This window comes from Phocoena phocoena, chromosome 10 (assembly GCF_963924675.1).
Source record: "Phocoena phocoena chromosome 10, mPhoPho1.1, whole genome shotgun sequence".
Lineage (NCBI taxonomy): Eukaryota > Metazoa > Chordata > Mammalia > Artiodactyla > Phocoenidae > Phocoena > Phocoena phocoena.
In genome coordinates, this window is record NC_089228.1 from 84,696,333 (window position 1) to 84,719,205 (window position 22,873).

The following is a 22,873-nucleotide window of genomic DNA, read 5'->3' on the forward strand; positions in this document are numbered from 1 at the left end:
CCCCTTGTGCCTTCACTGGCAACAGCCAGCACCCCCATCACTTGGTTTGAGGGCTGCCCTTGGGCTGCTGGAACCTACTTGATCTGTGCTCACTGAAAGGTAAAATTGTCTGGGGAGTTAGGACCTCCCAGAGGCAGCCCTTAGCCAGGGATTAATGGGTGCTGGCACATACATACTCCAACTTCTTTAGCTTTGGTTAGGAAAACTCTGAGGTATGGTCAAGGCTGTGCCCACTGCTCCCTTGCAGAATGAACCCCAAACTTCCTTCCTCCAGATTTAGCTTGTTACCGCACTCTTGTTTGTTCTCCTTTCTTTTTCTGCCCACTTCCCTCCTTCCCTGCTGTTTTCATTGTTTTTCTGAAAATACTGCCTATTAAATCACTTTTACAGGAATCTTAATGTCAAGGTCTGCTTCTAGGAGAAGAAACATTTATTTTGGTAATAATATTAGTGTTATTTGGATGTTAATATGGGTATAATAAAGCAAGAAATGTAATTATATTAACTAAGACGTTCAACATGAGGGGAAAATGCAAGAGTATAAAATTAACGAACTTTAAAAGAAATTGCTCTAACATTCAATTTGAATTGGAAATATTAGAATTTATGATTTTTCTCTTAAAAACTGTTTCCAAACTCTTCCACTGAAAAGGCCTAGACGCAATGAGCACCCCAGTGCCCAGTGTGTGGTCTCCAAATGTTCTTTCTTTCTGAAAGGAACCAGCACTCCTTAAAGTCCAGGTCTGGGAAAAGAAAATATTTGGGGACCCTAGAATATAATTTGTGCTAGAAAATAAGGAAGCTAACCAAGATCATTAGGGTCATGTCATAAGGACATAGAAGCCAGCTTGAAGGGACTCTTGCTGGCCAAAGAGGAGACAATCTGAGAATCAAAATAGAGTAAGGACTGATGGATTGAAACACATCAAATTCCATGAGGTCATAAGTTTACTTGGTCATCTTTGCTAAGACACTAAATTATTATTCTGGAATTTTATAAAGTATTTATCCTGACTTTCCTATTAAATCTGTATTTAAGCATAACCAAATATTTGATTAGGAATATTTCCTGTTTTGTAGAAAATTCCAGCTCATAAATGAAGGCATGATAGGATTAGAAAATCACCATTTTGCAACTTCTAATGAAATAACAGTTCTAGGTAACATTAACAACAGCTAAAATCACAGGTGAAAGGTTAAGTACTTTATTAGTGGATAAATCAGAGAATATCTGAACCCCCTGATCAGTCTTACTAAAAGTGAGACAACCTGCTATGGTGAAAACATCCAGCACCCCTACGAAGTATTCATGTCCTGAATCTAACCAAGTCTCTCTATATACTTAGTAGTTCCCAGGATAAAGAAATATATCAAATGACACAGGAAGCAATTAGCCAAATCAATTATGAGAGTCATTCTGCAAATGACTCTTGTATTATTGTTGTTTTAAATAACAGCAAGTAGAAAAGAGGGGGTGGAATTGTTATGAAATTAAAGAGAGCCGAGAGCCATAACAATTAAGTGTCATATGTGGATCTTGTTTGGATCTTCATTTAAATAAATCAAGTATAAATGAATAACCTTGAAGCAATTAGGAAAATTTTCATAATGACTGGATATTAGATGATATTAAGGAGTTATTGTTTGTTTATTAGATATGCTGATGGCATGTTACGTTTTCAAAAGTCCTAATGAGCTATGTAGTCATGCTGTACTTTTTGCAGGAGAAATGACATGATATAATAGAAAACAACCTTTGGGTATATGGAAACTCGAATGGCCAATTATTGAAAATTGTGGAAACTGGTTAAGGGGTACATGGTTATATTAGACTGGTCTACTTTTTTTTTTTTTAATGTTTGAAACTTTCCATAATAAAACGTTAAACATAAAAACTTAATAAGGAAAACACAGAATCCAGATGTAGAAGCCAGAAGTAATTTCAAAGGGTATGACAGAGCAGTGTAAAGCTTTGGGGCCAGCAAATAGAATGATGGTTCCCTCCTGGGTAATCAGTACCTAGAACTGGGGATATTGACACCAAATAGGAGGTTGTTTGCTTAAAACATGGACATTAAACAGCTGCTGACCTGGGACTTTCAATCAATAAAAGGGCCCCTTCCCAGAAAATGTCAGAAGTTGCCAGTCTTTGTGTCAGACAGGACAAACAGCACAAACATCCTGGAATAGCCAGATGAAAATCAGCAAAGCCTAGACTTCAGAAAAAGAAAACAAACCCAGCTGTATATGACAAGACATCAAAGTCTCTTGGGCAAATGGGTTAAGGTTTTCAACATTTTAAAAAACTCTTTATTGGAGTCTAGTTGATTTACAATGTTGTGTTATTTTCAGGTGTACAACAAAGTTCATCAGTTATACATATATCCACTTTTTTTACATTCTTTTCCCATACAGTTCATTACAGAGTATTGAGTAGAGTTCCGTGCTGTGCAGTAGGTCCTTATTAGATATCTATGTTATATATAGTAGCGAGTATAGGTCAATCCCAATCTCCCAATTTATCCCTCGCCCCCTTACCCCCTGGTAACCATAAATTTGTTTTCTACATCTGTGACTCTACTTCTGTTTCAACATTTCTTGAGAGAGAAAATAATTTGTTTAATTTATAGAGCATCTTCTATGTGCCAAACATTTATTGGGCACTTTAAAAGCACACTAAAAAAAATTTAAATGCTTGAGTATGTAAGAAACTATAGTGCACAATTTTTTATTTAAGGGTTTAGATGTCCCTATCTGCTCAGTAGTTTGCCTTCAAAGGGTTCCAAGGTAAAATGCTCCCAAGTACTGCTATAGATAGGAGGCTGAACCAGCAGAACTTACAGTCAATGCAGGAGAAGCCACAAGGGAATTCATACTCTTCAGAGGACACAACTCAATAAAATGTACCTCATTCTGAGTAGCTTGAATATTAAACAGATGTGACCTTTGGAAGAGATGACAAAAGGAGTGTGGGGGGAGGAGGGATGAGACGGAGGGAGAGGAAGGGAAGAGGAAAAGAGAGGAGAGGCAGAAGGGAAAGGAGGGAAGAAGGAAGGATGGAAAGGAGGGAGGGAAGAAGTGGGGAAAAGCCAATATGTCATTTATAAGGCATTTAGAAAGCCATAGCATGCCTGTCAAAATAGTACTGTACGCACAGAACCATCCTCAATAGAAAAATCCTGGAAATTCTTATGGGGCAGGCAGGTTCTACTTCCTGGTAGGGACAGAGACTGGTGGTGTCTGTCTGTCATGGTCATGAAATTACTGGCAGATTTCTAGGAGGTTTCTGGCCCATTGGATGACTTTAAGACTTGCACTCCTCCCCTGAAGATTCAAGGCAAGAATGTAAGTGAAGTTAAAAATTAAGTTCTCAGCTTTGACCTAGGGAGATCAAAAGATATGAAGAATTTAAATGGCTGAAATTAGCAAATCCTGTAATTCAGTATTTTTAAAAGTTGAGAGGAAAGTCTGCACAGGGGAAGAAGGAATCACTTTTCTGTCCTGAATCAGGTTAGTGACTATACGCTTATCTACTATTCATTAAATGAAATTTACAATTAATTAATTCCCCAGGAGGATTAATCAGGAGGGCTCCTTTGTTAGAGATCTGGTCAAAGGTATTTAGCAATCTGGGGAAATCTGGGGGGAAAATACGTATTTTCGCAAGTTTTTCACAAGGGAAAGAAAAAAAAATTTGTAGGGATGAATGTGAGCTGGACAGTTATGTGGATAGACAAGGAAAGAGAAGTGTGTATTGTGGTGGATGGTGCTTGTGTATTTGTGAGTGGTGTGTATGTGGTGGAGAGTACATGTGTGTTCATGATGTATGTGATGGTGGTGGTGGTGTGTGTGTGTGTACTGAAAAAAACAGCAGCCAGACATTCCAATGTGTAATAATGGTAGTTGACAAACTGCTCGTTTAAATACACTTTGCAAATCCAATCTTAGGAATTTTAAGTGTCTTTTGAGCATCTGCTGTCATATATGCTGATATGGTCAAAACTCTTTTGTTTGATTCACCCACTTTTCTGAGCTTCCTACCAACAAAGGCAGACCTGGCAGCAGGAGTCCTTTTGTCCAAGGTAGTAGGGAGAATGATTTGCCTCTCCTTATAAGGGTGCTATTAAAAAGCAGATCTTTAACTCTATGAAGATATAAGAAAACTAAAGGAATTAATTTTACCTTTAATTCCTTTTCTGACATCTTTCCTTTCTTTTTGTACATCCAAGTTTCTGACCTTTAGCAATCTCCTTCTGTCTGAAAAACTTCTTTTCGTATTCCCTGCAGGGTAGGTTTCCTGGCAATAAATTCCCTCATGTTTTTTGTGTTTCATAGTCTTTATTTCTCTTTCACTTTTCTTTTTAATTCATTCACATTCTTGCATGTAGCTCAAGTTTCTTTTCTTTTCCAACATCTTTATTGGAGTATAATTGCTTTACAGTGTTGTGTTAGTTTCTGCTGTATGACAAAGTGAATCAGCTATATGTATACATATATCCCCATATCCCCTCCCCCTTGCGTCTCCCTCCCAAACTCCCTATCCCACCCCTCTAGGTGGTCACACAGCACCGAGCTGATCTTCCTTTTTTCAGAACCCTCTTTTTTTTTTTAAGATTCCATATATATGTGTTAGCATACAGTATTTTTTTTTCTCTTTCTGACTTACTTCACTCTGTATGACAGACTCTAGGTCCATCCACCTCACTACAAATAATTCAATTTCATTTCTTTTTATGTCTGAGTAATATTCCATTGTATATGTGTGCCACATCTTCTTTATCCATTCATCTGTTGATGGACACTTAGGTTGCTTCCATGTCCTGGCTATTGTAAATAGAGCTGCAATGAGCATTGTGATACATGACTCTTTTTGAATTATGGTTTTCTCCGGGTTTATGCCCAGTAGTGGGATTGCTAGGTCGTATGGTAGTTCTATTTTTAGTTTTTTAAGGAACCTCCATACTGTTCTCCATAGTGGCTGTATCAATTTACATTCCCACCAACAGTGCAACAGGGTTCCCTTTTCTCCATAGTCTCTCCAGCATTGATTGTTAGTAGATTTTTTGATGATGGCCATTCTGACCTGTGTGAGGTGATACCTCACTGCAGTTTTGATTTGCATTTCTCTAATGATTAGTGATGTTGAGCATCCTTTCATGTGTTTATTGGCAATCTGTATATCTTCTATATATTTCTATAGAAATGTCTGTTTAGGCCTTCTGCTCATTTTTGGATTGAGTTGTTTGTTTTTTTGATATTGAGCTGCATGTTCTGCTTGTAAATTTTGGAGATTACTCCTTTGTTGCTTCATTTGAAAATATTTTCTCCCATTTTGAGAGTTGTCTTCTCGTCTTGTTTATGGTTTCCTTTGCTGTGCAAAAGCTTTGAAGTTTCATTAGGTCCCATTTGTTTATTTTTGTTTTTATTTCCATTCCTCTAGGAGGCGGGTCAAAAAGGATCTTGCTGTGATTTGTCATAGAGTGTTCTGCCTATGTTTTCCTCTAAGAGTTTTATAGTATCTGGCCTTATATCTAGATCTTTAATCCATTTTGAGTTTATTTTTGTGTATGGTGTTAGGGAGTGTTCTAATTTCATTCTTTTACATGTGGTTGTCCAGTTTTCCCAGCACCACTTATTGAAGAGGCTGTCTTTTCTCCACTGTATATTCTTGCCTCCTTTATCAAAGATAAGGTGACTATATGTGCATGGGTTTATCTCTGGGCTTTCTATCCTGTTCCATTGATCTATATTTGTTTCTGTGCCAGTACCATTCTGTCTTGATTACTCTAGCTTTGTAGTACAGTCTGAAGTCTGTGAGCCTGATTCCTCGAGCTCCATTTTTCTTTCTCAAGATTGCTTTGGTTATTCAGGGTCTTTTGTCTTTCCATACAAATTGTGAAATTTTTGGTTCTAGTTCTGTGAAAAATGCCATTGGTAGTTAGATAGGGATTGCATTGAATCTGTAGATTGCTTTGGGTAGTACAGTCATTTTCACAGTGTTGATTCTTCCAATCCAAGAACATGGTATATCTCTCCATCTGTTTGTATCATCTTTAATTTCTTTCATCTGTGTCTTATAGTTTTCTGCATACAGGTCTTTTGTCTCCCTAGGTAGGTTTATTCCTAGGTATTTTATTATTTTTGTTGCAATGGTAAATGGGAGTGTTTTCTTAATTTCACTTTCAGATTTTTCATCATTAGTGTATAAGAATGCAAGAGATTTCTGTGCATTAATTTTTTATCCTGCTACTTTACCAAATTCACTGATTAGCTCTAGTAGTTTTCTGGTAGCAGCTTTAGGATTCTCTATGTCTAGTATCATGTCATCTGCAAACAGTGACAGTTTTACTTCTTTTTCACTTTTGAGGGGTATCTTCACCACATTTAGAATTATAGTTTGGCAGGATCTGTTTGTTTTCTATAGTTTTCAGGTTTTCTGTATATTTAGTAATCAACAAATATATCATAAAAATGAAATGTGAAAGCAAGAACATGATAGAGTTGAAAGGGTACTGGTATGACAAAGCAAATTTCCCTTGGATTAATGTTTTAAATCAGAGAGGAGTGCTAGATGGATTTTGCTCAGTTCCTCCCCGAGTTATGCTGACATCAGTGTGTTTTGCACTTGCAGTGGATAGAGAACAAACCCTTCAGCAAGAAGAGAAGCAACCGGAACACCCTTATGTAAATGGATAACCAGGTCCCTCCCAGGAAAGGTAGAAATTATTCTCTGTTCCTCACATAGGTTTTCTCCTGCTCAAATATGACACCACAGATTCCATGTGAGAGGTTTTTGTCCATAAAAGTATGTATGGGGTCTTAGAAATGTTCAGGAAAGGAGGTGAAAGAAAAAAAAAAAAAAAAAAAAACGAGTCCTGCTATGGTTTTCCATTAGAAAAACCCTAAATAAAAGAATCCTTGTATCTAGATTGTTCACACTTTGTTATTTTGATTCTTATATACTTGTCAGTTTACCACTTGGTGCAGAATATCAGAAAGAGGTGCACTATTTTGGTTTTATCTCAAGGAGAAAGAGACAGATCCATGGATGCAAGTGAGGCAGGATGAATGTTCTTGAGTCACTGCACCCTTGTATATCAACAGGTGGATATTTACAGAATATTTTTTTAGACTAACTGTTTATCTCAAGCAGGGCAGGGGGAAAACAATAAGGAATTACTGCAGATTAGTGTTAGGTCCATGTCATAGGGGACAAAATTCTAGAAGAGAGGGTGGGCAACAGATTGCATACTCTTTCAATTTATATAAATGTTAGTGGGCTATTAAATTTTATATTTCTTGTATCAATTTTGATATTTTTATATTGTTCCTTTGAATTGGAATCTATATTCAAATTTATACATGAACATATAAAAGATATAAACATGTATAAGACATAAGCATATATACATATATATATATAATTGATTCCTGCCTTTATGCTTAACATTTCCTCCCTTTTAGGTTCTTTGGGTTTGTCCCTTTGTTCATTTTCCAAGTCTTTGAGTTCTCTCTTCTTTTCTGATAAATATGTTTAGGAGTGTACAATTTGCTCTAACCTTCCATGAATTTGACATGTAGTATCTTACCGTTACTCAGTCCCAAGCACTTTAGAACACCCCTTGTGACTTTTTTAAATTTTAATTTAATTTTATTTTTTTTACATCTTTATTGGAATATAATTGCTTTACAATGGTTTGATTTTCAGATTTTTAAATTTTTTATTGAAGTGTAGTTGACTTACAATGTTGTGCTGATTTCTGCTGTACAGCAAAGTGACTCAGTTATACACATATATATATTACACATAAATATACATATACACATATATATATTCTCTTTCTATATTCTTTTCTAATTTCCTATGTTTTCTTTAATTCAAGACATTTAGAAGTAAAGCATGTTCTTCCTGGAGTAACGTAGAGGAAAACAAAACACAAAAGGGCACCCCTAAGTGACCATGACAAGCCCTCCTCCATACATGGTGAGGATTAGGTTGTTTAGAAAGCTTTGGAACAAGTCATCTTGGTGTATGTGTGTACATGCGTGGTTTGAGATGTTTTTCAGATGACCCAAGGCCAGTGAGTTTAAAATGAAAGGAAGGGCTCGGTAATGATTAAATTTCTGAGGCATTCTTTTCTTTCTTCTGCTCAGTTCCAAGGTTCAAACAGGGCAAAAATTTTTGCCTGTCTCCCTGGAAAGTTAGGAGGCAGTGTATTTACCCTTCACTGCCTCAGTGAGTTTTTGGCATCTAAACGTTTAGGGAAGAGGTCTCTTACTAGACCTTCCCACTGCCAGGGCTTTGGTGTCTGACTCCTGTTGTCCCCATTCCCTGGGAATCCAGAAAAAACCCTGTGATCAAATGTCTTCAGGGTAAAATCTTCCTTCAACGATCAGTTTATGCCCTGAAGACTGTCTTCACAAAATCTTTGGCCTGAATATCTCATCTTTCCTGCCAGATCATCCACACTTTCAATGAAATGTTATTTTAAATATATTTTTTCTAATATTCTTATCTGTTTACAAAGGGAATCAGTCCAGAAAGCTTATTTTCCGGGCACTAATGTTTCTCTTTTCACTTAATATATCTAAATAGTAACCCACATTTGTACCTAAAGAGCTTCCTCATCATTTTTTAGAGTTGCATATGAATTTGGTATGAATATATTATGCTTTATTTAACTAATTATTGATTTATCTGATTTGTTTAAAATCTTTTACTGTTGTTTCAAACAATTCTTCAAAAATGGATAATGATATAAAATTCAATTCAGTGAGATAACTGAAAAAATATTTATGCAACTAAATAAAATAGCCTCAAATATATAAAAGCAAAATTAACAGTACGTTAAAAAGATACAAAAATCCTAATAAAATATTAGCAAAACAGGTTGAAGAATTTATAAAAACATTTTTAAAAATCATGAACACTAAGTCCAGCTTAACCTAGGAAAGGAAGAATAGTTTTATATTAAAAAGTAGATAACTGTCATTCAACACAAATTAAAGAGAAAAACTGTATGATGATCTCAATAGATATACAAAAAATATCTTTATGAAATTAACAGTCATTCCCAATGAACACTATTAGGTAACTAGGAATATGTAATGGACAGAACTCTAAGATGGCCCCTTTGCATTCTTGGGTGGAACCAAAGTGCAAAGGACAAAGCAGAGAGCTCAGAGGACAGAGCCAAGAGCCACAGGGATTATCCCCAGGCCTTGAGAAAGATCCAACATTTGTCTAGCTGAACTTCAAAACTCTTATGGATCAATGACTCCTTTTTACTCTCCATTTTTACCCTTTGGAACTAGATTGTCTGTATCAGTTATTCTGTGCCTGTCCCACCACTGTACAGTGGAAGTTTTGGGGGCATGTAACTTGTGTCCTTAGTTTCACAAGTCCACAGATAGATACTGCACCGAGGGTGGTTTACTTTTAGAAGCTTCATCCACACCTGTTTTAGATGATTTGGATCATGAGATTTTGGAAATTTGAACTAATGAGATTTTGATGAGGCTTTGGACTTGAGTTGATGCTATATTGAGATGAGACCTTTAGGAACCTTGGGAATGGGGTATGTTTTGCATAAGGGATGAACATGGATCTTCCGGGACCGGATGGTGAACTGAAGTAGGTAGAATTCTAAGCCTGCCCACAAGATCCTGGCCCCTGGTATACATACACCTTCCTCCAGTTTTTGAAGCAAACACTAACCTAGGTGCTGCTTGAAGGGATTTTGCAGATCTAATCATGGTCCCTAATCAGCTGATCTTAAAATAGGGAAATTATCCAGGTAGGACAGATCTAATCACGACAGCTCTTTAAATCTGGGTCTAGAGGTCAGAGAGCAGTTAGAGAGGTTCAAAGCATGAGAGGGATTCAATATAAGAGAGATTTACAATAGCCCGGAGATGGAAACAACCTAAGTGCCCATCATTGGATGAATGGATAAAGAAGATGTGGCACATATATACAATGGAATATTACTCAGCCATAAAATGGAACGAAACTGAGTTATTTGTAGTGAGATGGATGGACCTAGAGTCTGTCATACAGAGTGAAGTAAGTCAGAAAGAGAAAGACAAATACTGTATGCTAACACATATATATGGAATTAAAAAAAATAATGTCATGAAGAACCTAGGGGTAAGACAGGAATAAAGACACAGACCTACTGGAGAACAGACTTGAGGATATGGGGAGGCGAAGGGTGAGCTGTGACAAAGCGAGAGAGAGGCATGGACATATATACACTAACAAATGTAAGGTAGATAGCTAGTGGGAAGCAGCCGCATAGCACAGGGATATCAGCTCGGTGCTTTGTGACCGCCTGGAGGGGTGGGATAGGGAGGATGGGAGGGAGGGAGACGCAAGAGGGAAGAGATATGGGAACATATGTATATGTATAACTGATTCACTTTGTTATAAAGCAGAAACTAACACACCATTGTAAAGCAATTATACCCCAATAAAGATGTTAAAAAAAAAAAAAGATGTGCTGTTAGTGTAAAATGCCTATCAGATTTCAAAGACTGAGTAGTAAAATAATAAAAAATTTAAAAAAAGATTCTACCCTGTTGGCTTTGGGGATGGAGGGGTCCATGTGAGAAGGAATGTACACAGCCTCTTAAAACTAGCAGCTCTTAGCTGACAGCCAGCAGGAAAATGGCAACCTTTGTACTACAACCATGGAAAACTGAATTCTTCCAATAGCCTGAATGAGCTTGGAAATAGATCCTTCCTTAGAACCCATGTTGGCTGATCCCTTGCTATTAGCCTTTGAGACCAGGAGTGGAATATCCAACCACATCATGCTAAAACTTCTGACCTACAGAACTATGAGTTAATAAACATGTGTTGTGTTAAGCCATTATGTTTGTGAAATTTTTTTGCACAGGAAAGCTAGCTGGATATAACGTCAATATTTAAAAGTCAAATTTATTTCTTTATACCAACCACAGACAATTTAAAAATATAACCTTCATTGGGTTGTAACAATGTAGGTTCACTCCTCTTTTCTTTCAGGCTGGCCAACAAATGTGCTTTTGGATCTATGCCAATCTGACATGTCATCGTAGTTTCTCTCTCTACACAAATGTTTTTGGTGTGTGGGGGGCCATTATTCTGCTTACCACACATCCCATAACAGTTATTTGAGTTATAACAAGTTCAACCCACAAGAAAAAATTCTACTTAATTTAAGTTATAATTTTATTTCTAGAAATCTAATTGGCACAAACTTTTCTGGAACATATTTATAACTTAGACATTAAACCACATAAATTCCTACAGATATTTTTCTTTCTTCCTTCCTTTCTTCCCTCCTTCTCTCCTTTTTTTGTACTTCCTTAACCCATTTTTTGTACCACCTCCCTCACCGCTGGCAACCACTAATCTGTTCTCTGTATATACGAGCTTGATTTCTTTTTTTTTAAGATTCCACATATAAAAGAGATCATACAGTATTTGTCTTTCTCTGTCTGACCTATTTAACTTAGTGTTAATGTCCTTGAGGTCCATCCATGTTGTCCCAAATGGCAAGATTTCATTCTCTTTAAATAAAAACACTAATTCAAAAAGATACATGTACCCAATGTTCATAGCAGCGTTATTTACAATCACAAAGATATGGAGGCAAACTAAGTGCCCATCAACAGATGAATGGTTAAAGAAGATGTAGTATATATGTACAATGGAATATTATTCATCCATTAAAAACTCAAATTCTGCCATTTGTAACAACATGGATGGACCTAAAGGGTATTGTGCTTAGTGAAATAAGTCAGACAAAGACAAATATTCTACATTACCACTTATATATGGAATCTAAAGAATAAAACAAATTAATGAATGTAACAAAACAGAAACAGACTCACAGATATAGAGAACAAACTGGTGGTTACCCAGTGGGAAGAGGGAAGCGGGGAAGGAGCCAGATAGTGTTAGGAGATTAAGAGATACAAACTACCATGTATAAAATAAGCAACAAGGATATATTGTACAGTACAGGGAGGTATAGCCATTGTTTTGTAAAAACTTTAAAAGGAGTATAATTTTAAAATATTGAATTACTGTGATGTATACCTGAAATTAAAATAATATTATAAATCAACTATACTTCAATTAAAAGAATTTTATTCTTTTTTAAGGCTTAATAATCTTCCATCATATATATAACCACATTTTCTTTATCTATTCATCCATCAGTAGATACTTAGGTTGTTTCCATATCTTGGTTATTGTAAACAATGCTGCAATATACATGGGGGTATAGATACATTTTCAAGTTAGTGTTTTCATTTTCCTTGAATAAGTACCCAGAAATGGAATTGCTGGATCATACAGTAGGTTTTTTTTCTTTTCTGTAATTTAATTTTAATATTTTTAAATTTAATTTTATTTTCTTAATACAGCAGGTTCTTATTAGTTATCTGTTTTATACATATTAGTGTATACATGTCAATCCCAGTCTCCCAACTCATCCCACCACCACCCCACCTTCCACGTTCCCTCCTTGTGTCCATACATTTGTTCTCTACATCTTTGTCTCTATTTCTTCCTTGCAAACCAGTCCATCTGTACCATTTTTCTAGATTCCACATATATGTGTTAATATACGATATTTGTTATTCTCTTTCTGACTTCACTGTGTATGACAGTGTCTAGGTCCATCCACGTCTCTATAAATGACCAAATTTCATTCCTTTTTATGAATGAGTAATATTCCATTGTATATATGTAACACATCTTCTTTATCCATCTGTCTGTCAATGGGCATTTAGGTTGCTTCCATGACCTGACTATTGTAAATAGTGCGGCGGTGAACATTGGGGTGCATGTGTCTTTTTGAATTGTGGTTTTCTCTGGATATATACCCAGTAGTGGGATTGTTGGGTCATATGGTAATTCTATTTTTAGTTTTTTAAAGAACCTCCATACTGTTCTCCATAGTGTCTGTATCATTTACATTCCCACCGACAGTGCAAGAGGGTTCCCTTTTCTGCACACCCTCTCCAGCATTTTATTGTTTGTAGAGTTTTTGATGATGGCCATTCTGACTGGTGTGAGGTGATACCTCATTGTAGTTTTGATTTGCATTTCTCCAATAATTAGTGATGTTGAGCAGCTTTTCATGTGCCTCTTGGTCATCTGTATGTCTTCTTTGGAGAAATGTCTATTTAGGTCTTCTGCCCATTTTTTGACTGGGTTTTTTTTAATATTGAGCTGCATGAGCTGTTTATATATTTTGGAGGTTAATCCTTTGTCTGTTGATCTGTTTGCAAGTATTTTCTCCCATTCTGAGGGTTGCCTTTTTGTCCTGTTTCTAGTTTCCTTTGCTGTACAGTAGCTTTTAGTTTCATTAGGTCCCATTTTTAAATTTTTGTTTTTATTTCCATTACTCTATGAGGTGGATCAAAAAAGATCTTGCTGTGATTTATGTCAAAGAGTGTTCTTCCCATGTTTTCCTCTAATTTTATAGTGTCCAGTCTTACATTTAGGTCTTTAATCCATTTTGAGTTTATTTTTGTGTACGGTGTTATGGAGTATTCTAATTTCATTCTTTTATATTTGGCTGTCCAGTTTTCCCAGCACCACTTACTGAAGAGACTGTCTTTTCTCCATTGTATATCCTTGCCTCCTCTATCATAGATTAGTTGAACATAGGTGCGTGGATGTATCTCTAGGCTTTCTATCCTGTTCCATTAATCTATATTTCTGTTTTTGTGCCAGTACCATATTGTCTCGATTACTGTAGCTTTGTAGTATAGTCTGAAGTCAGGGAGTCTGATTCCTCCAGCTCTGTTTTTTCCCCGCAGGATTGCTTTGGCTATTCGGGGTCTTTTGTGTCTTCATACAAATTTTAAGATTTTTTGCTCTAGTTCTATAAAAAAAAAAATGCCATTGGTACTTTGATAAGGATTGCGTTGAATCTTTAGATTGCTTTGGGTAGTATAATCATTTTCACAATATTGATTCTTCCAATGCAAGAACATGGTATATCTCTCCATCTGTTTCTGTCATCTGATTTCTTTCATCAGTGTTGTATAGTTTTCAGAGTACAGGTCTTTTACCTCCTTAGATAGGTTTTTTCCTAGGTACTTTATTCTTTATGTTGCAGTGGTGAACGAGACTGTTTTTTTTTTTCTTTTCTTTTCTTTTTTTGTGGTACGTGGGCCTCTCACTGCTGTGGCCTCTCCCGCTGCGGAGCACAGGCTCCGAACGCACAGGCCCAGCGGCCATGGCTCACAGGCCCAACCGCTCCGCAGCACGTGGGACCCTCCTGGACCGGGGCACGAACCCGTGTCCCCCGCATCGGTAGGCAGATTCTCAACCACTGCGCCACCAGGGAAGCCCGGGATTGTTTTCTTAATTTCACTTTCTGATCTTTCTATGTTAGTGTATGGGAATGCAAGAGATTTCTGTGCATTAATTTTGTATCTTGCAAGTTCACCAAATTCATTGATTAGCTCTAGTAGTTTTCTGGTGGCATCTTTAGGATTATCTATGTATAGATATCCTGTCATCTGCAAACAGTGTCAGTTTTACTTCTTTTCCAATTTGTATTCCTTTTATTTATTTTTAATATCTGATTGCCTGGCTAGGACTTCTAAAACTATGTTGAATAAGAGTGGCAACAGTGCACAACCTTGTCTTTTTCCTGATCTTAGAGGAAATGCTTTCAGTTTTTAAACACTGAGAATGATGTTTGCTGTGCGTTTGTCATATATGGACTTTATTATGTTGAGGTAGCTTCCCTCTATGCCCACTTTCTGGTGTAATGTGTTGTTGGATTCTGTTTGCTTGTATTTTGTTGAGGATTTTTGCATCTATATTCATCTCATCAGTGATATTGACCTGTAATTTTCTTTTTTTGTAGTATCTTTGTCTGGTTTTGGTATCAGGGTGATGGTGGCCTCGTAGAATGAGCTTGGGAGTGTTCCTCCCTTTGCAATTTTTTAGAAGAGTTTGAGAAGGATGGGTGTTACCTCTTCCCTAAATGTTTGATAGAATTCACCTGTGAAGCCATCTGGTACTGGAATTCTGTTTGTTGGAAGATTTTTAATCACAGTTTCAATTTCATTACTTGTGATTGGTTTGTTCATATTTTCTATTTATTCCTGGTTCAGTCTTGGAAGGTAATACCTTTCTAAGAATTTGTTCATTTCTTCCAGGTTGTCCATTTTACTGGCATAGAGTTGCTTGTAGTAGTCTCTTAGGATGCTTTGTATTTCTGCGGTGTCTGTTGTAACTTCTCCTTTTTCATTTCTAATTTTATTGATTTGAGTCCTCTCCCTCTTGATGACTCTGGCTAAAGGTTTGTCAGTTTTGTTTATCTTCTCAAAGAACCAGCTTTTAGTTTTATTGATCTTTGCTATTGTTTTCTTTGTTTCTATTTCATTTATTTCTGCTCTGATCTTTATTCTTTCTTTTCTTCTGCTAACTTTGGGTTTTGTTTGTTCTTCTTTCTCTAGTTCCTTTAGGTGGAAGGTTAGATTGTTTATTTAAGATTCTTCTTGTTTCTTGAGGTAGGCTTGTATAGCTATAAACTTCCCTCTTAGAACTGCTTTTGCCACATCCCATAGGTTTTGGATCGTCATGTTTTCATTGTCATTTTTCTCTAGGTATTTTTTGATTTCCTTTTTGATTTCTTCAGTGATCTCTTGGTTATTTAGTAATGTATTGTTTAGCCTCCATGTGGTTGTTTTTTTTCCCTGTAATTGATTTCTAATCTCATAGCACTGTGGTCAGAAAAGATGCTTGATATGATGTCAATTTTCTTAAATTTACTGAGGCTTGATTTATGACCCAAGATGTGATCTGTCCTGGAGAATGTTCCATGAACACTTGAGAAGAAAGTGTAATCTGCAGTTTTTGGATGGAATGTCCTATCAATATCAATTATATCTATCTGGTCTATTGTGTCATTTAAAGCTTCTGTTTCCTTATTTATTTTCATTTTGGATGATCTGTCCATTGGTGTAATGTGTTAAAGTCCCTCAGTATTATTGTGTTACTGTCAATTTCCTCTTTTAGAGCTGTTAGTATCTGCCTTATGTATTGAGGTCCTCCTATGTTGGGTGCATATATATTTATAATTGTTATATCGTCTGCTTGGACTGATCCCTTGATCACTATGTAGTGTCCTTCCTTTCCTCTTGTAACATTCTTTATTTTATAGTCTATTTTATCTGATATGAGTATTGCTACTCCAGCTTTCTTTTGATTTCCATTTGCATGGAATATCTTTTTCCATCCCCCCACTTTCAGTCTGTATGTTTCCCTAGGTCTGAAGTGGGTCTCTCGTAGACAGCATATATATGGGTCTTGTTTTCGTATCCATTCAGCGAGCCTGTCTTTTGGGTGGAGCATTTAATCCGTTCACATATAATGTAATTATTGATATGTATGTTCCTATTACCATTTTCTTAATTGTTTTGGGTTTGTTTTTCTTCTCTTATGTTTCCCATTTAGAGAAGTTCCTTTAGCATTTGTTGTAGGACTTGTTTGGTAGTGCTGAATTCTCTTAGCTTTTGCTTCTCTGTGAAGCTTTTGATTTCATAACTTTAAATATATCGTGCCACTCCCTTCTGACTTGTAGAGTTTCTGCTGAGAAATCAGCTGTTAACCTTATGGGAGGTCCCTTGTATGTTATTTCTTATTTTTCCCTTGTTGCTTTTAATAATTTTTCTTTGTCTTTAATTTTTGTCAGTTTGATTACTATGTGTCTTGGTGTGTTTCTCCTTGGGTTTATCCTGTATGGGACTCTCTGTGCTCCCTAGACTTAGGTGGATATTTCCCTTCCCATGTTAGGGAAGTTTTCAACTATAATCTCTTCAAATATTTTCTTGGGTCCTTTCCCTCTCTCTTCTGGGACCCCTACAATGCAAATATTGGTGCATTTAATGTTGTCCCAGAGGTCTCTTAGACTGTCTTCAGTTCTTTTCATTTTTTTTCTTTATTCTGTTCCACAGCTGTGAATTCCACCATTGTGTCTTCCAGGTCACTGATCCATTTTTCTGCTTCAGTTATTCTGCTATTGATTCCTTCTACTGTATTTTTCATTTCAGTTATTGTATTGTTCATCTCTGTTTGTTTGTTCTTTAACTCTTCCAGGTGTTTGTTCTTTAATTCTTCTAGGTCTTTGTTAAACATTTCTTGCATCTTCTCAATCTTTGCCTCCATTCATATTCTGGGGTCCTGGATCATCTTCACTATCATTATTCTGAATTCTTTTTCTGGAAGGGTGCCTATCTCCACTTCATTTAGTTGTTTTTCTGGGGTTTTATCTTGTTCCTTCATCTGGTACATAGCCCTCTGCCTTTTCACCTTGTCTACCTTTCTGTGAATGTGATTTTCATTCCGCAGGCTGCAGGATTGTTGTTCTTGCTTCTGCTGTCTGCCCTCTGATGGATGAGGCTATCTTTGTACATTACTTCTATTTTTATTTTTTTAAGGAACCGCTGTATTGTTTTTCAGAGTGGCTGCCACAATTTATATACCCACCAACAGTGCACAGTTCCTTTTCTTCACCTCCTTTCCAACACTTATTTCTTGCCTTTTTGATAATAGCTATTTTAACAGGTATAAGTTGCTATCCCATTATGGTTTTGATTTGCCTTTCTGTAATGATGAGTGATGTTGAACATCTTTTCATGTACCTCTTGACCATATGCATGTCTTCTTCGGAAAAATGTCTATTCAGTTCTGCCCATTTCTTAATTCGATTTTTTCTTTGTTTTTCACTGTTTAATTGTATGAGTTTTTTTATATTTTGTGTGCAAACCCCTTATCAGATTTATGATTTGCAAATATCTTCTCCCATTCAGTAGGTTTCCCTTTCATTTTGTTGATAATTTCCTTTGCTCTGCAGAAGTCTTTTAGTTTGATAAAATACTCTTTGTTTATTTTGCTTTCATTGCTTTTGCTTTTAGTGTCATATTCAAAAAATCATCGCCAAGACATATGTCAAGGAACTTACCACCTATATTTTCTTCTAGAAGTTTTATGTTTTCATGTCTTAAGTTTGTCTTCAATCCATTTTGAGTTAATTTTTGTATATGGTGTAAGATAGTGGTCAAGTTACATTGTTGTGCATGTGACTGTCCAGTTTTCAGAACACCATTATTGAATATTTTAATATTTATTGAGGTATAATGATATAAAATAAAATATGGATCTTAGGGATATATATAGATGTGTTTTTTTAATTTTTGAATTTTATTTATTTTTTTATACAGCAGGTTCTTATTAGTCATCAGTTTTGTACACATTGGTGTATACATGTCAATCCCAATTGCCCAATTCAGCACACCACCATCCCCAACCCCCTGTGGCTTTCCCCCCTTGGTGTCCATACATTTGTTCTCTACATCTGTGTCTCAACTTCTGCCCTGCAAACCGGTTCATCTGTACCATTTTTCTAGGTTCCACATACATGTGTTTATATAAGATATTTGTTTTTCTCTTTCTGACTTAATTCATTCTGTATGATAGTCTCTAGATGCATCCAGGTCTCAACAAATGACTCAATTTCGTTCCTTTTTATGGCTGAGTAATATGCCATTGTATATATATACCACATCTTCTTTATCTGTTAATCTGTTGATGGGCATTTAGGTTGCTTCCATGATATGGCTATTTTAAATAGTGCTGCAATGAATATTGGGATGTATGTGTCTTTTTGAATTATGGCTTTCTCTGGGTATATGCCCAGTAGTGGGATTGCTGGATCGTATGGTAATTCTATATTTAGTTTTTAAAGGAACCTCCATAATGTTCTCCATAGTGGCTGTATCAATTTACATTCCCACCAACAGTGCAACAGGGTTCCCTTTGCTCCACACTCTCTCCAACATTTGTTGTTTGTAGATTTTCTGATGATACCCATTCTAACTGGTGTGAGGTGATACCTCATTGTAGTTTTGATTTGCATTTCTTTGATAATTAGTGATGTTGAGCAGCTTTTCATGTTCTTCTTGGCCATCTGTATGTCTTCTTTGGAGATATGTCTATTTAGGTCTTCTGCCCATTTTTGGATTGGGTTGTTTGTATCTTTAATATTGAGCTGCATGAGCTGTTTATGTATTTTGGAAATTAATCCTTTGTCCGTTGATTCATTTGCAAATATTTGCTCCCATTCTGAGGGTTGTCGTTTCATCTTGTTTATGGTCTCCTTTGCTGTGCAAAAGCTTTTAAGTTTCATTAGGTCCCATTTGTTTATTTTTGGTTTTATTTCCATTACTCTAGGAGGTGGATCAAAAAAGATCTTGCTGTGATTTATGTCAAAGAGTGTTCTTCCCATGTTTTCCTCTAAGAGTTTTATAGTGTCCAGTCTTACATTTAGGTCTCAAATCCATTTTGAGTCCATTTTTGTGTATGGTGTTAAGGAGTGTTCTAATTTCATTCTTTTACATGTAGCTGTCCAGTTTTCCCAGCACCACTTATTGAAGAGACTGTCTTTTCTCCATTGTATATCCTTGCCTCCTTAGTCATAGATTAGTTGACCATAGGTGTGTGGGTTTACCTCTGGGCTTTCTATCTTGTTCCATTGATCTATGTTTCTGTTTATGTGCCAGTAACCTATTGTCTTGATTACTGTACCTTTGTAGTATAGTCTGAAGTCAGGAAGTCTGATTCTTCCAGCTCCGTTTTTTTCCCTCAAGATTGCTTTAGTTATTTGGGGTCTTCTGTGTCTCCATACAAACTTTAAGATTTTTTGTTCTAGTTCCATAAAAAATGCCATTGGTAATTTCATAGGGATTGCAATGAATCTGTAGATTGCTTTGGGTAGTACAGTCATTTTCAAAATATTGATTCTTCCAATCCAAGAACATGGTATATCTCTCCATCTGTTGGTATCATGTTTAATTTCTTTCATCAGTGTCTTATAGTTTTCTGCATACAGGTCTTTTGTCTCCCTAGGTAGGTTTATTCCTAAGTATTTTATTCTTTCTGTTGCAGTGGTAAATGGGACTGTTTCCTTAATTTCTCTTTCAGATTTTTCATCATTAGTGTATAGGAATGCAAGAGATTTCTGTGCATTAATTTTGTATCCTGCAACTTTACCAAATTCATTGATTAGCTCTAGTAGTTTTCTGGTGGCATTTTTAGATTTCTCTATAGTATCATGTCATCTGCAAACACTGACAGTTTTACTTCTTGTTTTCCAATTTGTATTCCTTTTATTTATTTTTCTTCTCTGATTGTCGTGGCTAGGACTTCCAAAACTATGTTGAATAATAGTGGTGAGAGTGGACATCCTTGTCTTGTTCCTGATATTAGAGGAAATGCTTTCAGTTTTTCACCATTGAGAATGATGGTTGCTGTGGGTTTGTCGTATATTGCCTTTATTATGTTGAAGTAGGTTCCCTCTATGCCCACTTTCTGGAGAGTTTTTATCATAAATGGGTGTTGAATTTTGTCAAATGTTGTTTCTGCATCTATTGAGAGGATCATATGGTTTTTCTTTTTCAATTTGTTAATATGGTGTACCACATTGATTGATTTGCGTATATTGAAGAATCCTTGCATCCCTGGAATAAATCCCACTTGATAATGGTGTATGATCCTTTTAATGTGTTGTTGGATTCTGTTTGGTAGTATTTTGTTGAGGATTTTTGCATCTATATTCATCAGTGATATTGGTCTGTAATTTTCTTTTTTTGTAGTATCTTTGTCTGGTTTTGGTATCAGGGTAATAGTGGCCTCATAGAATGAGTTTGGAAGTGTTCCTTCCTCTGCAGTTTTATGGACGAGTTTGAGAAGGATGGGTGTTAGCTCTTCTCTAAATGTTTGATACAATTCACCTGTGAAGCCATCTGGTCCTGGACTTTTGTTTGTTGGAAGATTTTTAATCACAGTTTCAATTTCATTACTTGTGATTGGTCTGTTCATATTTTCTATTTCTTCCTGGTTCAGTCTTGGAAGGTTATACCTTTTTAAGAATTTGTCCACTTCTTCCAGGTTGTCCATTTTGTTGGCATAGAGTTGCTTGTAGTAGTCTCTTTTGATGCTTTGTATTTCTGTGGTGTCTGTTGTAACTTCTCCTTTTTCATTTCTAATTTTATTGATTTGAGTCCTCTCCCTCTTTTTCTTGATGAGTCTGGCTAATGGTTTGTCAGTTTTGTTTATCTTCTCAAAGAACCAGCTTTTAGTTTTATTGATCTTTGCTATTGTTTTCTTTGTTTCTATTTCATTTATTTCTGCTCTGATCTTTATTCTTTCTTTTCTTCTGGTAACTGTGGGTTTTGTTTGTTCTTCTTTCTCTAGTTCCTTTAGGTGGAAGGTTAGATTGTTTATTTGAGATTTTTCTTGTTTCTTGAGGTAGGCTTGTATAGCTGTAATCTTCCCTCTTAGAAGTGCTTTTGCCACATTCCATAGGTTTTGGATCGTTGTGTTTTCATTGTCATTTTTCTCTAGGTATTTTTTGATTTCCTCTTTGATTTCTTCAGTGATCTGTTGGTTATTTAGTAACATATTTTTAGCCTCCGTGTGGTTGTGTTATTTTCCCTGTTATTGATTTCTAATCTCATAGCATTGTGGTCAGAAAAGATGCTTGATATGATGTCAATTTTCTTAAATTTACTGAGGCTTGATTTATGACCCAAGATGTGATCTATCCTGGGGAAATTCCATGCACACTTGAGAAGAAAGTGTAATCTGCTGTTTTTGGATGGAATGTCTTATCAATATCAATTAAATCTATCTGGTCTATTGTGTCATTTAAAGCATCTGTTTCCTTGTTTGTTTTCATTTTGGGTGATCTGTCCATTGGTATAAGTGAGGTGTTAAAGTCCCCCAGTATTATTGTGTTACTGTCAATTTCCTCTTTTAGAGCTGTTAGTATCTGCCTTATGTATTGAGGTCCTCCTATGTTGGGTGCATATATATTTATAATTGTTATATCGTCTGCTTGGACTGATCCCTTGATCACTATGTAGTGTCCTTCCTTTCCTCTTGTAACATTCTTTATTTTATAGTCTATTTTATCTGATATGAGTATTGCTACTCCAGCTTTCTTTTGATTTCCATTTGCATGGAATATCTTTTTCCATCCCCCCACTTTCAGTCTGTATGTTTCCCTAGGTCTGAAGTGGGTCTCTCGTAGACAGCATATATATGGGTCTTGTTTTCGTATCCATTCAGCGAGCCTATCTTTTGGGTGGAGCATTTAATCCATTCACATATAATGTAATTATTGATATGTATGTTCCTATTACCATTTTCTTAATTGTTTTGGGTTTGTTTTTGTAGGTCCTTTTCTTATCCTGTGTTTCCCACTTAAGTTCCTTTAGCATTTGTTGTAGAGCTGGTTTGGTGGTGCTGAATTCTCTTAGCTTTTGCTTGTCTGTAAAGCTTTTGATTTCTCCATTGAATCTCAATGAGATCCTTGCCGAGTAGAGTAATCTTGGTTGTAGCTTCTTCTTTTCATTACTTTAAGTATACCATGCCACTCCCTTCTGGCGTGTAAATTTTCTGCTGAGTAATCAGCTGTTAACCTTGTGGGAGTTCCCTAGTATGTTATTTGTTGCTTTTCCCTTGCTGCTTTCAATCATTTTTCTTTGTCTTTAATTTTTGCCAATTTGATTACTGTGTGTCTTGGCGTGTTTCTCCTTGGCTTTATCCGGTATGGGACTCTCTGTGCTTCCTGGACTTCAGTAGCTATTTCCTTTCCCATGTTAGGGAAGTTTTTGGCTAAAATCTCTTCAAATATTTTCTCTGGTCCTTTCTTTCTCTCTTCTCCTTCTGGTACCCCTATAATGCAAATGTTGTTGTGTTTATTGTTGTCCCAGTGGTCTCTTAGTCTGTCTTCATTTCTTTTTATTCTTTTTTCTTTATTCTCTTCCACAGCAGTGAATTCCACCATTC

At 36.1% G+C, this 22,873-nt stretch overlaps 1 protein-coding gene across 1 annotated transcript in view; it reads left to right on the top strand.

The window, feature by feature from the left end:
• The first annotated feature begins 9,596 nt into the window (after window positions 1–9,596).
• SLC17A1 (solute carrier family 17 member 1) overlaps window positions 9,597–22,873 on the top strand; it is a 50,850-nt gene continuing 37,573 nt past the window's right edge. Inside the window, exon 1 of the mRNA XM_065885999.1 lies at window positions 9,597–9,634. Coding sequence (XP_065742071.1) covers window positions 9,597–9,634 — 38 coding nt within the window. The remainder of the gene's footprint in view (window positions 9,635–22,873) is intronic.